We start from the raw sequence: 14,818 nt of genomic DNA, 5'->3' as shown, positions 1-14,818 counted from the left end.
GATGCTGATAGAAACGGGACGGGAGAAATTTCAGCGTCTGGAGGCTAAGGCCCCAGTTGTAGTTAGTCCATGCTTGTGTGAGCTTAGGCACATTTCTTAACTTCTCTGAGCCTCCGCTTTCTCACCTGTAAATTGGGAGCAACAATTTCTGCATGATGTAGTCGTCGTAAGAGTAATTAATAGCCCGGTGCCTGGCAGCTCTTGGTACCGTGATCTCTAATTTGTAACTCCTGTGTAACCCAGCGTCTCAGCATTAGGATAATTTGAGAGGAGGTTAATAAAGGGACTACTGTGTTTATTAAAGCGTGGTCAGAGAGATCAGAAGTGGAGGTGCAGTACCTCAGGGCTAGTGACAGCAGGACATTGTGTCCACGTTTAGGCCCGAAGAGATGAGGGGAGAAAACCAGCCAGTTTCTGAATAGTTGTGTGGAGAAGGCACCTGAGAGCAGGTGAGACCTTTGGTCAGGGGGTGCAGCCCCAGCTTCCCATCAGGGATTGGGGTGGGGGAAGAATGCCCTGACCTGTTTTCCTCTCTCCAGACTTCTGCAGGTGCCCTTTGCGGGGCAAACCCTGCTGGAAGCAAGAGAGCCAGAGACCCCACGGATGTGGCCCACACAAGAGGACACAGAACAGGGAGAAGAGGGGGAAGTAGAATTGGGAGGGCAGGGCACCTGGGTGGCTCAGTCGGTTAAGCGTCTGCCTTTTGCTCAGGTCATGATCCCAGGGTTCTGGGATCGAGTCCTGCCTTGGGCTCCCTGCTCAGCAGGGAGCCTCTTCCCTCTACCCCTGCTCCCGTGCTCTCGTGCATTCGCTGTCTCTTCTCTCTCTCTCGCTGTCTTGCAAAAATAAATAAAATCTTTAAAAAAAAAAAAAGAATTGGAAGGGCAAGCACATCCTCGTTTTAGCGATGAGGAAACAGGCTCAGAACAGATGATGAAATAATTTGCTCAGAGTCACTCACAAGGGGAATTGAATTTATCAGGGTTGTCTGTGGACCAAAAGCCACACTGATAGGAAATCACTTAGTGATGTGAAGCTGTTAACCTGCGTTACTCACTTAACCTTGCTGGGTGTGAGATTCCTTATAATGTCATCTTTAGCAGTGATTTTTTTGTTGTGAAATAGTGATGATATCCATCGGTATTGCTTGTTTCATTTGTCATCACATTTGAATGTCAGAGGAGCCCAGTTGGGGTAGGGAAGTGGTTACCTTTCCTGTTTTTTTAGAAATAGGTACGCCAGTGTTCACTCAGTGTTTTATTCATTCAGAAAATGCAGTGTAATAATAGGGTGCCAGGCTGACGATGTCCCTGTCCTGATGGAAATCTGTGCTTCTGACTTCTAGCCTTGGGCTTTTCCACGAGCCTTTAGCTCACTCTTCTGTGAGTCAGGGGAAATAAAGATTAGCTGTTTGAGCGGAAGGGGAAGCTTGGAAGCAGAAAGATTAAGTCCTTGGTGAGGGTAACCAGCTAGCGAGAGAGCAGGATGGGTCAGAGCAGAGGTCTCCTGGCTACTGGTGTCCTGCCCTACCTCAGGTCACAGAAGGTGGTTTGGACTCAGACGGTGACTACACAGTGATGTGAATTGAAGAGCCTCTGGCTCTATCAAGCTCATTGTCATGGGGTCTAGAGATTGATTTTTCCAATTTTTCCAAACCTCCCTCCTACCTCATCCTGATCCTGCTGTAACTGCTCTTATGGTGGAGTGTAATGTTGGAAAACTTTTAGGCCTGTGAAAAACTCAGCCTTGTCATATTTGCAAATTCCAGGTCTCTGAGTGTATTTTATGGAAACCTCAAGTTAGTTGCGGTGTCTGTCCATGTAACAAAAGCAAAGATTTCCCGTTATCTGTGTTTGTGTCCTGAAACGAAAAGTGGCACCTCATGGGCCTTATAAGTTATTCCAGCTCGCTGAGCCTGCCGTGTCCTAGGTGGTTGAGAGTAGGGTTGTAACAGTGCCTCCCTCACAGACAGGGCTGTTGTGGAGCTTAAGCGACCTGCCGCTTACAAAGCTCCTGGCAAATTTGACACATAGTAGGTGCTGTGCCATGGCCCGCTCTGTACATTCCCAGCCTTTCCGTGATTGCAGGGGTTGTGTCTTTTGGACCAGACCTCTTGTTGTTTCTTCACCACCGCTCCGGGTCTAGGTTGTGCTGTTAGGGGTCAGGAAATCAACACGTCATTTTGTGCATTGATTTAAGCCGCCTCTTTCTTTAAATCTTCCTTTCTTATTGATGTTCTGAGACCAGAATAGACCAGTATATGTGCTCACTTGTCGGTGCTAAGCGAACTCTGTTGAAATGTCTTTTAAGTGCATCTCTGTGCATTTAATACACATACTTTTGGAGCACCTCTTCTTATATAGTGTCTTTATTATTTGGGCCTTCTTAGAAATCAGAAATTTAGACCAAAAGCCATCCTGGGAGGCAGTTTCTCTACTTCATTGACTTTTATACCTTTTTTTTCTGACCTACAGATGGTATTCATGTAAGGGGCACTTGTATAGACATCAGTACACTAAGAGGACTTCCCACCCCCTTTCATGCTCCAAAACCACATTCAGACCCAAGTGAGTTGAGAGCAGTGGGTGACAGGGAGAGCTTCTGCCTCTTCTCTAACTAGAAAAGTACATTTTGGGCAAACTTCACTTCTTTAGTTAGTGTTACTCGGGTGCACACTTGACAGTCGGTTTTGAAACATTAGTGTGTCATGGCAGCCCGCTTGAGAAGCAAAGGTTTACTCCGGCTCCTTCCTGGTATAAAGGAGGAAGCTGAGAACCAGGGGTGAATAGAACGCTTGTGTCCTGACCTAGTCCAGTCCCTTTTCAACCCATCATGTAATCATGGGATGGGCTCAGCTTGTTCAGTTTTATATATCATGAGCAGGAGAACGTTGCTAAAAGTCTTAAGATTAAAAAAAAAATTAGAGGTCAGACTCTTGCCTATTATTGAGTCTTTATTGTCTTTTTGCATGTGATTTGATCACATAAAATTTCACATCTGTAAATTGTGAAGTGTGGTGATGAAATAAACCCTACTTATGCCACCACTTGGTCTAAGAGTTAGAACTTGATCAGTAGTGTTGCACATACTTAATCAGCTTTGCCCTTTCTCCATGGCCCTGCCTCCCCTCCAAAAGCCCAGGTAACAACTTTCTTGAACTGGTGTGCTTCCTTTTCTTTTAAAACATGTATAGTTTTATCACCTACATATGTGTCCCTAAATAATATTTGCCCACTTTTGCTAATTTTTGAGCTTTTGGAAAGAGTATCATGCTACGTGTAATCTTTTGGGACTGCTTTCTACCCAGCAGTGCGTTTCTGGGATTCATCTTGTGTTCCTTGTAGCTGCAGTTCGTTCATTTTGTCTACTGTATATTTAGTACGCCATTGGGTGGGTGTCCCACCATTTATCGGTTCTTCTAGCATTTGGATTGCTCACAGTTTATTTTTATTTTATTTTATTTTTTTTGGTCCTGTTATCAGCAAGCTACAAGGAACATTGTTACTGTTGAAATGTGGTATTATTCAACATGTATAAAGATTTCTCTGAGTGTTTTTCAAGCTGGGGTCGTGGTCATGGGTCATGATTCATTTTATTTTATTTATTTTTATTTTTTTAAGATTTTATTTATTTGACACAGCTAGAGAGGGAACACAAGCAGGGGGAGTGGGAGAGGGAGAAGCAGGCTCCCCACTGAGCAGGGAGCCTGATGCGGGCCTCGATCCCAGGACCCTGGGATCGCAACCCGAGCCGAAGGCAGACGCCCAACTGACAGCCATGCAGGCGCCCCATGAATTCATTTTAATAGACACAACCGGTGCCGCTCTGTTATATGTCTTCTGTCTGCGGGGCTTTTTTTGTTCTGTTAGTTTGTCAATCCCGTGTCAATTCCACGGCCTAATTCGTTGTTACTGAGACTTGCTACCTGGTGAGACAAATCCTCCTCTGTATTTTAATGCAGTAGCTAGTGTCTAGATTATTGAGTACATTGTCAGAGTGTTAGTTGAATGAAGGAGAGGGAAATACTTAGTGCTGAAATGTTGTGGCGGATGTTGGAAGAGTAGACACTAGTGTTTGTGTATAGACTTAAGGGAACCCTATACCCCAACTCATATGAAAGCTTTCTGAAAAAATTAAACTTTCTAATTTGAGAAAGTTGTAGATTTCCTTGCAGTTGTAAGGAATTCTACAGCGATCCTGTGTACGCCTTACTGGTTTCTCCCAACAGTAACCTTTTGTAAAACTATAGTGTAATATCACCACCCAGATGTTGACGTTGATACAGTCAACACAGCAGTTCCGTCACCACAAGGGTCCTTCTTGTTGTCTCTTCATAGTTACAGTTCCTGACCTCTGGCGACCACTAATCTGTTCTCAATTTCTATAATTTTGTCATTTCAAGGATGTTATGTAAGTGGAATCATACAGTATGTAATCTTTTTAGATTAGCTTTTCCTATTCAGCATAATTCCCTTAAGATTCATCTGACTTTCGGGGCCCCTGGGTGGCTCAGTTGGTTAAGCCTCTGCCTTCGACTCAGGTCATGATCCCGGGGTCCTGGGATCCAGCCCCATGTAGGGCTCTCTGCTCAGTGGGGAGTCTGCTGCTCCCTTCGCCCCTGCTTATGCTCCCTTTCTCTCTCTCTCTTTCTCTCTGTCAAATAAATAAAATCTTAAAAAAAAAAAAGTTAATCTAAGTGGGGTACTTGGTTTTCATTTCCTTTTTCTGGCTGAGTAGTATTCCACAGTGTGGGTGCCCCACGGTTACTTTAACCATTCACCATCGAAGGATGTCTGGGTTGTTTCCAGTTTGGGCTACTAAGAATAAAGCTGTTATGAACATTCGCATACAGGTTTTGTGGGAACATAGGTTTTACTTCTCTGGAAAAATACCCAAGGGTGCACTTGCTGGGTGATGTAATTGTGTGTTGAATTTTGTGAGAAACGGCCCAGCTGTTTTCCAGAGCTGCCATACACATTTTACATTCCCATCAGCAACATCAGCAATGTATGAGTGAGCCAGTTGGTTTTTTTTTTTCCTCCATCTTCTCCAGCATTTGGTATTGTCACTATTTTTTATTTTAGTCATTCTGTTAGGTGTGTAATGATACCTTATTGTGGTTTTAACTTGCATTTCCCTGATAGTTAATGATGTTGACTACTATATGCGTTTATTTGCTGTCTGTGTGTCCTCTTTGCATATGCCTGTTGGTTCATGTCTTTTACCCATTTTCGAATTGAATTCCTTGACTGTTGAGTTTGGAGTTGTATCTTTTAGATAGTAGTCTTTTGCTGGATATGTGGTTTGTACGTATTTTTTTGAAGTCTTTAGCTTGTCTTTGCATCCTCAGTAGAGTCTTTCATAGAGCAAAAAGTTTAAATTTTGATAAGGCCCTAACCAGTCTAGAGTTTTTATCATGGTTGAATGGTTGTTAGATTTGTCAAATGCATGTTCTCTATCAATTGATACCATGATTTTTGTTTAGCCTGTTGATCTGTTGGATTACAGTGATTGATTTTTCAAAGACTGAACTATGAACTAGTCTTATGTACCTAGAACAAATTCCATTTAGTTATGGTGTATGATTCTTTTTATACATTGAATTTAGTTCTGTAAGTTTCCTCTCCATACTGCATTAGCTGTATCCCTTATTTTGACTTGCTGTATTTTCATTTTCATTCACTTCTACATATTTTTAAGTTTCCCTCAAGACTTTCTCTTTGACCCATGGATTCTTTAGAAGTGTATCACTTAATTTCCAAATGTTTAAAGATTTCCTACCATTACTGATTTCTAATTCTGTTGTGATCAGAAAACATACTCTGTATGATTTCACTTTTTAAAAATTTGTTACAGTTTGTCTTACAGCCCATGATTTGGTCTCAGTAAATCTTCCATGGGCCCTTGAGGATAAAAAGATGTATTCATTCCTATCAGATGGAATGTTCTGTATATGTTAATTAGATCCTTTTGGTTGATGATACTGAGTTTCTTCTGTATGCTTGCTGATTATTCATCTAGTAGTTCTCTTAGTTGCTGAAGTGGAGGATGTTCAAGTCCCTATTGTAAGCATGTATGTGTCTCTTTTAGCTCGAATAGTCTTGCTTAATCTATTTTGAAGGTCTGTTGTTTGTTGCATACACATTTAGGATTGCTTTGTCTTCCTGGTGGGTTGATCCTTTCATCATTTTGTAATGCCCCTTTTATTCTTGGTAGTTATGTTTTCTCTGAAATCTGCTTTATGTGATATTAATATAGCCACTTCTTTTTTTGGACTAATGTTTACATAGTATATCTTTTTTTTATCCTTTTACTTTCAGCCTTCCTATGTCCTTGAATTTGAAGTGAGTTTCTTGTAATCAGCATATGGTTGGGTTGTGTTTTTATCCACTCTGCCATTCTCTGCCTTTTAATTAGTATATATATTTTTAAACATTTATTTTATAGAGAGAGTGAGCAAGGGGAGAGGGAGAGGGAGAGAAGCAGACTCCCCGCTGAGCACAGAGTCCCATGTGGGGCTCAGTCCCATGGCCCCGAGATCATGACCTGAGCCGAAATTAAGAGTCAGATGCCTAACCGACTGAGCTACCCAGGCGCCCCTTAATTAGTGTGTTGAGACCATAAACATTTAAAAGATTTATTTGTCAGAAAGAGAGAGCGCACAAGCAGGGGGAGTGGCAGGCAGAGGGAGAAGCAGACTCCCCTCTGAGCAAGGAACCTAATGTGGGACTTGATCCCAGGACCCTGGGATCATGACCTGAGCCGAAGGCAGACGCTTAACCGACTGAGCCACCCAAGCGTCCCAAGAGCATAAACATTTAAGATAGTTATTGCTATGTTAGGTCTAAAGCCTGACATTTTATTATTTTCTATTTGTTTCCTCTGTTTCTTGTTCTTCTGTTTCTCTTTTCTTGCCTTCCTATGAGTTACTTGAACATTTTTTAGGATTCTGTCTTGATTTATTTATAGTGACTTTTAAGGTATTGCTTTGTATAGTTTCTTAGTGGTTGCCTTGGGAAGAGTTTATTTGACTTACATGGTATCTGTGTTCTACCATGGAGTGAAGTGTGGATACTGTCCTTCCATTTAGGTCACTTTAGCATCCTCACTTTTAAATACTGTTTTGAGTATCAGGTGGTCTTAAAATTTTTGTGTCAGTTAATCACATACAACGTAGAAAACTCATGAGAAGGACCATCCAGGATACTTGTATTTCATGCTCTTCCAGTTCTTCCTTCCTGATGCTACAAGATCAGTCCCTTTCTCTTCCTTTAGCTGTCTTTAAGAGAAAGTCTGCTAGTGACAGATTCTTTTCGTTTTCTGTTGTCTTAGATGTCTGAAAGCTTGTTAAGCAGTTATTTTAATTTGTTTTAACTTTTAGTTTGAAAAGTTTCAAATATAAAAATAAATCTCTACGTGCCTATCAGCTTCAACGGTGCTGCCATTCTTGTTCCTCCCAGTAGGGGTTTTTGTTTTTATTGTTTTTGTTTAGTAAAAGAAAAGAGCTCTTAACCTACATAGCTGGCAGGTGCTAAAGCATGTTGTTAATCACATTTTAAAATCCTCACAAGATGGTGATGGGTATTAAGGAGGGCACGTTCTGCATGGAGCACTGGGTGTTATACCCAAACAATGAATCATGGAACACTACATCAAAAACTAATGATGTGGTGTATGGTGATTAACATAACGTAATAAAAAAAAACTATTAAAATAAAAAAATAAAAAGTAAAATCCTCACAAGAACCTTAAGGACTAGACCGTAGTGGTATCCCCATTTTACAGATGAGGAAATGGAGGCTTAGCAAAGTTAATGACTTGCCTTAGGTCACACTTGGTGTTTGTTTCATCAGAATATTTCTGTATTTCAGAGAACAGCCCAACTGGGTTCTGATAGGGACTGGAACAGAGTGGAGGTGCTGTGCATTTATTAGAGAAAGCCCCGTTCATTGATTTTTCTTCCTCTTCCTGGGGGTATATTTTGCATTGCTGTTTCAGTGGCTCTCCCAGATAGCCCATCTATTTTGTTTGTAGCGGACACGTGCGTTGTCACCAGTGGTGAAAAATGCTAAGTTATTTTGATGGTGGCATTTTAAATTTCACCTTGTGCTTTCTTCCCCTCAGCTGTCTATCAATGTCTATGACTACAACTGCCATGTGGACCTGATCCGGCTGCTCCGGTTGGAGGGGGAGCTTACCAAAGTGAGGATGGCTCGCCAGAAGATGAGTGAAATCTTTCCTTTGACTGAAGGTAACGCGTCAGCAGTCGGGCTGCTTTTATAAACACAGAGAACTGAAGAGTATACATTCTGTTTTCAATGCTGAAACTGGGACGTGTTCCTACAGAAGTGTGGAACATATAAATACAGTGGAAAGAAGAAAGCCCGTCATCCAGTGTCAGTGATTTCTAGTTTTTCATCTTTCAGTTTTTGCAGAACATAGTTCATGATCGTGTAGTACTGACTCATGTTTTGGATCCTGATTTTTTTTTTTTTTTTTTTTTAATCCTACGTCATGATTAAACTTGTCCCATATTTTTCTGTTTCCCATTCCGGTGTTCGTTTTCTCAGCACCAGATAACTGTATTATTATTAAACTTTTATAAACAAATTTTCATGTAAATGTTTCATACCTTGTTTGTTACACAGTAGTTGGGCATTTAGATTATTTATCCTTACTTACTTGAAACAGAATTCCACTGTGCCTCTTGTAGATCAGTCTTCATGAATGTTTGTAATTGATCTTTTCGGGAGGAATTGGAAAACACTGGTCCCAGATCCAGCTCTGTCCCCCTCTCCCTGCCCAAAAGCATAACTGCCGAGTATAGAAGCTGAAATCAGATTGCCCAGATTCATTCCTGACTGTACATCTTACTAGCTGTGAGACCTTAAGCGAATTATGTAAACATTGTGAGACTCAGTTTTTCCAGCAGTAAAATGGGGCTAGCAGTAGTTTCTACTTTATAGTACATGGATTGGATGAGGTATTCTGTGTACAACATGTAATAAATGCCCTAGCATGTCGTAAATGCTTAGATAGATGCCGTCATTATTCATTATTATGACTGTCAACTACAGGAGTTTTAAAAAGATTGAATAAGAAATCCATAGATGTAAGTACTTAGCAAAAATATAAAATGCCCAACAGGTGTAGGATATTATGATTTTAATTATTTGATCTTATTTGGAAGCATAAACCTTCTACATGCTCAGTACAAGTTTGAAGAATCGCTGTATAAGAGGGGTGAAACGCTTGTGTGCTCATGACTCGCAGTAAAGTCCCTGCTTTCATCCTGCCCTTTGGTGAAGGAGATGGTGATGCAGGAGGTGCTGTTGTCTTGCAGAGCTCTGGCTGGAGTGGCTGCATGACGAGGTCAGCATGGCTCTGGACGGCCTGGACAGAGAGCACGTGTACGACCTCTTTGAGAAAGCTGTGAAGGACTATATTTGTAAGTTCCCTGTGTGCTTTTTCGAGGGGTCTGTGGATGCATCTGTCTCTGATGCCCTGGGTTGCATTGTGAGGTGTTGCTCCTCAGAAAGGAGAGTGTTAGTCTGGTCATTAGAAAGATTTGAGTTTACTTATTATTCTCATTGTGGTTTTCTTTTCTTTTTTTTTTTAAAGATTTTATTTATTTGAGAGAGAGATTGAGTGAGAGAGAGCATGAGAGCGGGGTAAGGGGCAGAGGGAGAAGCAGACTCCCCACTGAGCAGGGAGCCTGATGCGAGACTTGATCCCAGGACCCCGGGATCGTGACCCGAGCCGAAGGGAGATGCTTAACCAACTGAGCCACCCAGGCGCCCCTGTCTGTGGTTTTCATATGAGGATATCTGGTTCTAAAATACAATTAGAAGAAATGTTTGTAGTAAGGGAGTGAATATATTCACACCCAGCATTTTTTTGGCAGGGAGAACTTACATGGTATTTCCAGATGACTAAAGGTTGCCTTTGACAGAGCGCTCTTTTTTTTTTTTTATTAGAATGTTTTTAAAAACTTTTTATTTTAAAATAATTATAGATTGGGGTGCCTGGGTGGCTCATTTGGTTAAGCGACTGCCTTCGGCTCAGGTCATGATCCTGGAGTCCCGGGATCGAGTCCCACATCGGGCTCCCTGCTCAGCAGGGAGTCTGCTTCTCCCTCTGACCCTCTTCCCTCTCATGCTCTCTCTCTCTCATTCTCTCTCTCTCTCAAATAATAAATAAATAAAATAATTATAGATTTATAGGACAGTAGTATAGAGCGGTCCTATGCTTGTTTCATCCTGCTTTCCCCAATATCTTGTAACTACTCTACAAAATCAAAACCAGGGAATTGAGCTTAGTACAATGTGCGTGTCTGCTTCTGTGACATTTTATCCCACGTGTAGATTTTGGTAACCACCGCTGCAGATAAGGAACCCCCATCAGCACAGGAGTCTGTGTTGTGCATTGTCTGCTCGTGTTGTTATTTTGTCAGCACATGTGGAGTGTAGACACCTTCTCTCCCTTTAAATTTCTTTACCCTCCCCTGTTGGTAGTATGATTCTCTAAATATTCTTTTTACCTACATATAGGACACATCAGAATGTTATGGACAAAGAATTTTTTAAAAATATTTAAAAAAATTTCCTCCTTTTAAAAATTTTTTTATTTTTTAAGATTTTATTTATTTGAGAGAGAGTGCACTTGCAAGTGGGGGTTGGAGGGCGGGGAGGAGTGGAGGGAGAGGGACAAGCAGGCTTCGTGCTCAGCCTGACCTTGAGATCATGACCTGAGCTGAAATCAAGAGTCGGACGCCCAACTGGCTGAGCCACCCAAGTGCCCCCCAGAATTTCCTCCTTTTAAGTTAAACATCTTTCTTCCATAGCTGTTTTGTCCCACTCCCCATTGTGGGCATTTCCCCTTGTGAGAAGCACTGGAACTTGAAGATAGACTGCCCTGGGGAAGAGAAATTTTCATGTGCTTTTACCAGCCAATAGAATTGATCAATTTTTAGTTTTTATAATCCGAATACTGCAAATTACAGGTGTTTTGTGAATATGAAATTACACCATATGTGCTTCTAGTATTCTTGTGTGTCTGCTCCGATCCACCATGTGGCTTCTTAGAACCTCTTGACGGTTCCAAGGGTGTGACACTCCCATGTTTTCTGATGATCCTGTCACCCCTTTGTGAAGGTCTCAGAGTCCTCATTAACAGCACCTCCCCAGACTGTAACATTTTTCAGTCCTTGATGGTCTGCAGTCACCCTGCTGTCGGGCCTCCACTGTCAGTGCTAAGGTCAGCGTGCCTTCCTATCCCTGAGCTGCTTCAGGGCTGCTGGGGGTCTGGAAGCCAGATAATCATGCTTCTTAGATTAGGTCTCTTTAAAAGTAGTTTTGAATGGGGACCCATGGAGTTCTTGTGTTAGTTTCAGGAGCTATAGAGCATGGAAATTATGTCCCTTGTTTTGTTAATGTTCGGAAGCCACTTTGGCCTGCTCCAAGAGTCGCATGCTCTAGCAGTTGAGCCAGCCGGGCGCCCCTCTCTTCTTTTTTTGTTTTGCAGCCCATATGGCAGCTCTGTACTGGTGAGCTAAAACAGAGTAGCTAACAAACTTTGGCTAAGTTGTCTGAAATAAATCTGTTTCAAAGAAAAAACAAGCCCCAGGAAAACATACAGTAATTGTCAAATTGACTTCTTATCTTTTAAGTATTTTTATTTTACAAGGTTAATGGATAAGGCCTGTGAAATTATTTCAGATCTTTGAAAAGTGACTTAATAGGCAAAACGTGTACAGTGGGAACCACTGCGTTCCTCAAGAGTCTAATTCATTAGTCTGCTCTTAAAGCCGTACGGGTGAGTAAATAAAGTTTAAGAAGAAAGTGACAAAAAACAGGGCAACCAGATCTTCTCTGTTGTTGCTGTTTAAACATCAGTACAAAGAGAAACTTAAAATACAGACTTCTGGTTATAGGATTTGGTTTTAATTTGTTCTTTGACTTTGACCAGAAGGCTTATTAAAAAGGTTCAAAAGTTAAAAAATTCTAGGCTTTGAAATCTTTCCGAAAATTGACTCAGATTAGTAACTATTTTCATTGAATTCCTTCCATTTTAATAAATAGGCTTTATAATCATGAGCGTATTACATATTACCTGCTGGCATATTCTGTTTGTGCAGTAAAATCTCAATAATTGTAACCTAGTAGGGTCATTGTTTTAAGATACACTTTCTTTTCCAGGTGCAGTATTAGTAATATTGTGTATTGCTATATATGTGTATATATAATATATGGTATATGTATAATGTATAATATAGGTGTTATATGTGTTATAATGGATCTTGTACATACATTAGGATGCTTGTTGATGTGCTCTTGCCTTTTTGCATGAATGAGTACTGTTTTGGTGGGCATATTTCTTTCGTGATGCACTGGAACAAAAGTTTTGATTTTTGGGTATTTCATATCCTGAATTAATAGAGCGCTTCTCCTTCTTAGGTCCTAACATTTGGCTAGAGTATGGCCAGTACTCAGTCGGTGGAATTGGTCAGAAAGGTGGCCTTGAGAAAGTCCGCTCTGTGTTTGAAAGGGCGCTCTCATCAGTTGGCTTACATATGACCAAAGGACTCGCCATCTGGGAGGCTTACCGGGAGTTTGAAAGTGCCATTGTGGAAGCTGCCCGGGTGAGTGCCCCGGTCTCTGTGACCGGTGCTTGCCTTCGAGTAGTCAGGGCTATCTTTGTAAGTGGCCTTGGAAGAACACAGTTAACAAAATGGTCCTCGCCAGTCCCTTAGTGGGTGGGCAGTAAAGTAAAATCAGTAGTCTTTGTGGAACAGCAAGATTGATTTCTTTGACTCAGAGATGACCCTGTAATTTTTCTGATATTTAAAAATACTATTTCAGTGACTGGTTCCAGGTGAATATACAAGAATAACTATGTCACTCAAAAAAAATACACATGTATGTATATCAGTCGTGTCCAGTAATAACTGCAAGAGATAAGAGATTTGACTCCATCATAATTGGATTTTTTTAAAACTTTGACTCAAGGATTTTACAGTCCCCTCCCAGTGTGTCCCCCCCCACCGCCCTGGTGTTTGTGTGTGTGCGCAGTTACCCTTGGTACCTAGTGGATGGAGCCCTGCAGTAGTAGTTAGATGGTTATTAGTAAAGTAGCCCAGGCCCTTGTTGATTACATCCCTGTTGAAAAGTCTGCAGTGGTGCCTTCAGCGTATCCCAACGCATCGGGACGAACTCCTTCGGCTGACATTTGTGGCCCTCTAGCATTGGACGTAACCCTGCCCCCCTCCACAGTCGTGCACTTGCTGGCTACTGTACTTAATACTGTTCCTTCGACTGGGAGTCCTTTTCCTCCGCTCACGATGTCGGGAGAACCTGCAGATGCACCCTAAATGCCAGCTCCTGTGGGCATCTTGCCTCATTTCCTCCCTTCGTAACAAAATGCAGCCTTAAAAACTGGCTGAAAGCATGGTACTTGGCTACTTGTGATCCTTTCTTTCGTGATGATTCTGCTTCATTGTAGTCATCTGTGCATTTATGGTCAATATACACATTTCTATGTTCCTTTTTGCTTTCACCCCATCATAAATAGTAGCAGAGGCAATGTTTATTTTTGTGCCTCGTGCAGCATTTGACACAATACCTTTTGTATCAGAGGTCATATATATATTTTTAGTTTGAACTAAAAAATTGGTTGAAATATTTTTTGAAGTAGGAAGGACCACAAAGTTTGTCATTTACTACAAATTTGCTTCTTTAGCCCATAGCTGGCTTCCTTTCCCCTTTTGACTGGGAACAAACCTTTGATTCACAGCTGGAGAAAGTCCACAGTCTCTTTCGGCGACAGCTGGCGATCCCACTCTATGGTAAGAGAAACTGACCTGTCGACAGCCGGCCCTCCGTGGTTTTTAAAATGCTTTGGGGTATGTCCTGTCAGTAGCTCTTTCCCAGCATCCTGTGAGGCAGATGTTGCTGGTGTTCTTACTCTCACTGGACAGGGTCACTGTGGACAAGGCCCTTGGTAAAAACATACCTTGAATTGTAAATGGTCAAGAGGATTGAGAGTCAGCCAGCAGGACTAGAAGCCAGACTTGCTGACTCTCAGTTTCCTCTTTTAAGACACTGTTGGAGGGTAGAGTTACTATAAGGAGTAGGGAAGCTGACCGCCTGTATTTTCTGGGGAAACTTTATTGAGTAAGAGTTCCATTGTGAGCATTTTCTCTTTAGCAGTAACCTCTTCCGTATCAGAATGGGGATTTTCCACAGGCTTATATCATTCCGTGGGGGTGATTTGGTTCAGGAGCACTGTTGATTGGAAGTGTTCATATCTGAATTTCTTCTTTAGGCGTAGTTATACATTGTACACTCTTGGCTCCTCTGGACAACTGCTTGAGCCCAGACGTAATTTCTCTTTTTACTTCGTGGTTTATTTGGATTTGATTTAACAAATTACAAAGTGGCTTTCCAGTTGAATCCTCGGGTGACATGCAGAAAGGCTGGAACTGAGCGGCCTGTGGGTTTCATCTCATGTACCAATGTGACGTGGCATAGTACAGTGAGTAGAGCATGTACTTGAGCCAGACTGCCTGGTTCAAGGCCTTGCTCTACTGTGAACTGCAGACAATTGATGTAACCCTCTACTTGTGTTTCCTCACCTGCAAAATGGGGATCATGTTAGAACCTACTCCGTAGAGTTGGAAGAATCGAATGAGTTAGTGGATGGAAAGTGTTAGAACATAGGAAGCCCTAGGTAAATTTTGCTCTTATTAACTGGTAGGGCTTCTAGGGGAATTGCTTTGAGACAGAATCTAACGTCAGGCCTGGGCCCAGTAGAAGATTTG

The 14,818-nt window shown here is 41.8% G+C and overlaps 1 protein-coding gene across 6 annotated transcripts in view; it reads left to right on the top strand.

Annotated features, from left to right (window-relative positions):
• The window catches only part of SART3 (spliceosome associated factor 3, U4/U6 recycling protein), a 37,133-nt gene that overhangs the window by 1,346 nt on the left and 20,969 nt on the right, over positions 1-14,818 (top strand). For 4 of the 6 annotated variants that reach the window (XR_003516889.2, XR_003516888.2, XR_003516887.2 and 1 more), the window contains exons 2-5: positions 8,125-8,251; positions 9,344-9,448; positions 12,456-12,640; positions 13,738-13,843. Coding sequence is in view for 2 of the 6 variants with exons in the window: in XM_027575965.2 (XP_027431766.1) it covers positions 8,125-8,251; positions 9,344-9,448; positions 12,456-12,640; positions 13,738-13,843 (523 nt within the window). In the remaining 4 variants the exon portion in view is untranslated. The remainder of the gene's footprint in view (positions 1-8,124; positions 8,252-9,343; positions 9,449-12,455; positions 12,641-13,737; positions 13,844-14,818) is intronic. The other 2 variants (XR_003516890.2, XM_027575966.2) reach the window with 1 other exon arrangement.

Source organism: Zalophus californianus, chromosome 14, assembly GCF_009762305.2.
Source record: "Zalophus californianus isolate mZalCal1 chromosome 14, mZalCal1.pri.v2, whole genome shotgun sequence".
In the NCBI taxonomy this organism is placed as follows: domain Eukaryota; kingdom Metazoa; phylum Chordata; class Mammalia; order Carnivora; family Otariidae; genus Zalophus; species Zalophus californianus.
Note: the sequence above shows the minus strand (reverse complement) of the source record. Positions and strands in the feature narration are given on the sequence as shown.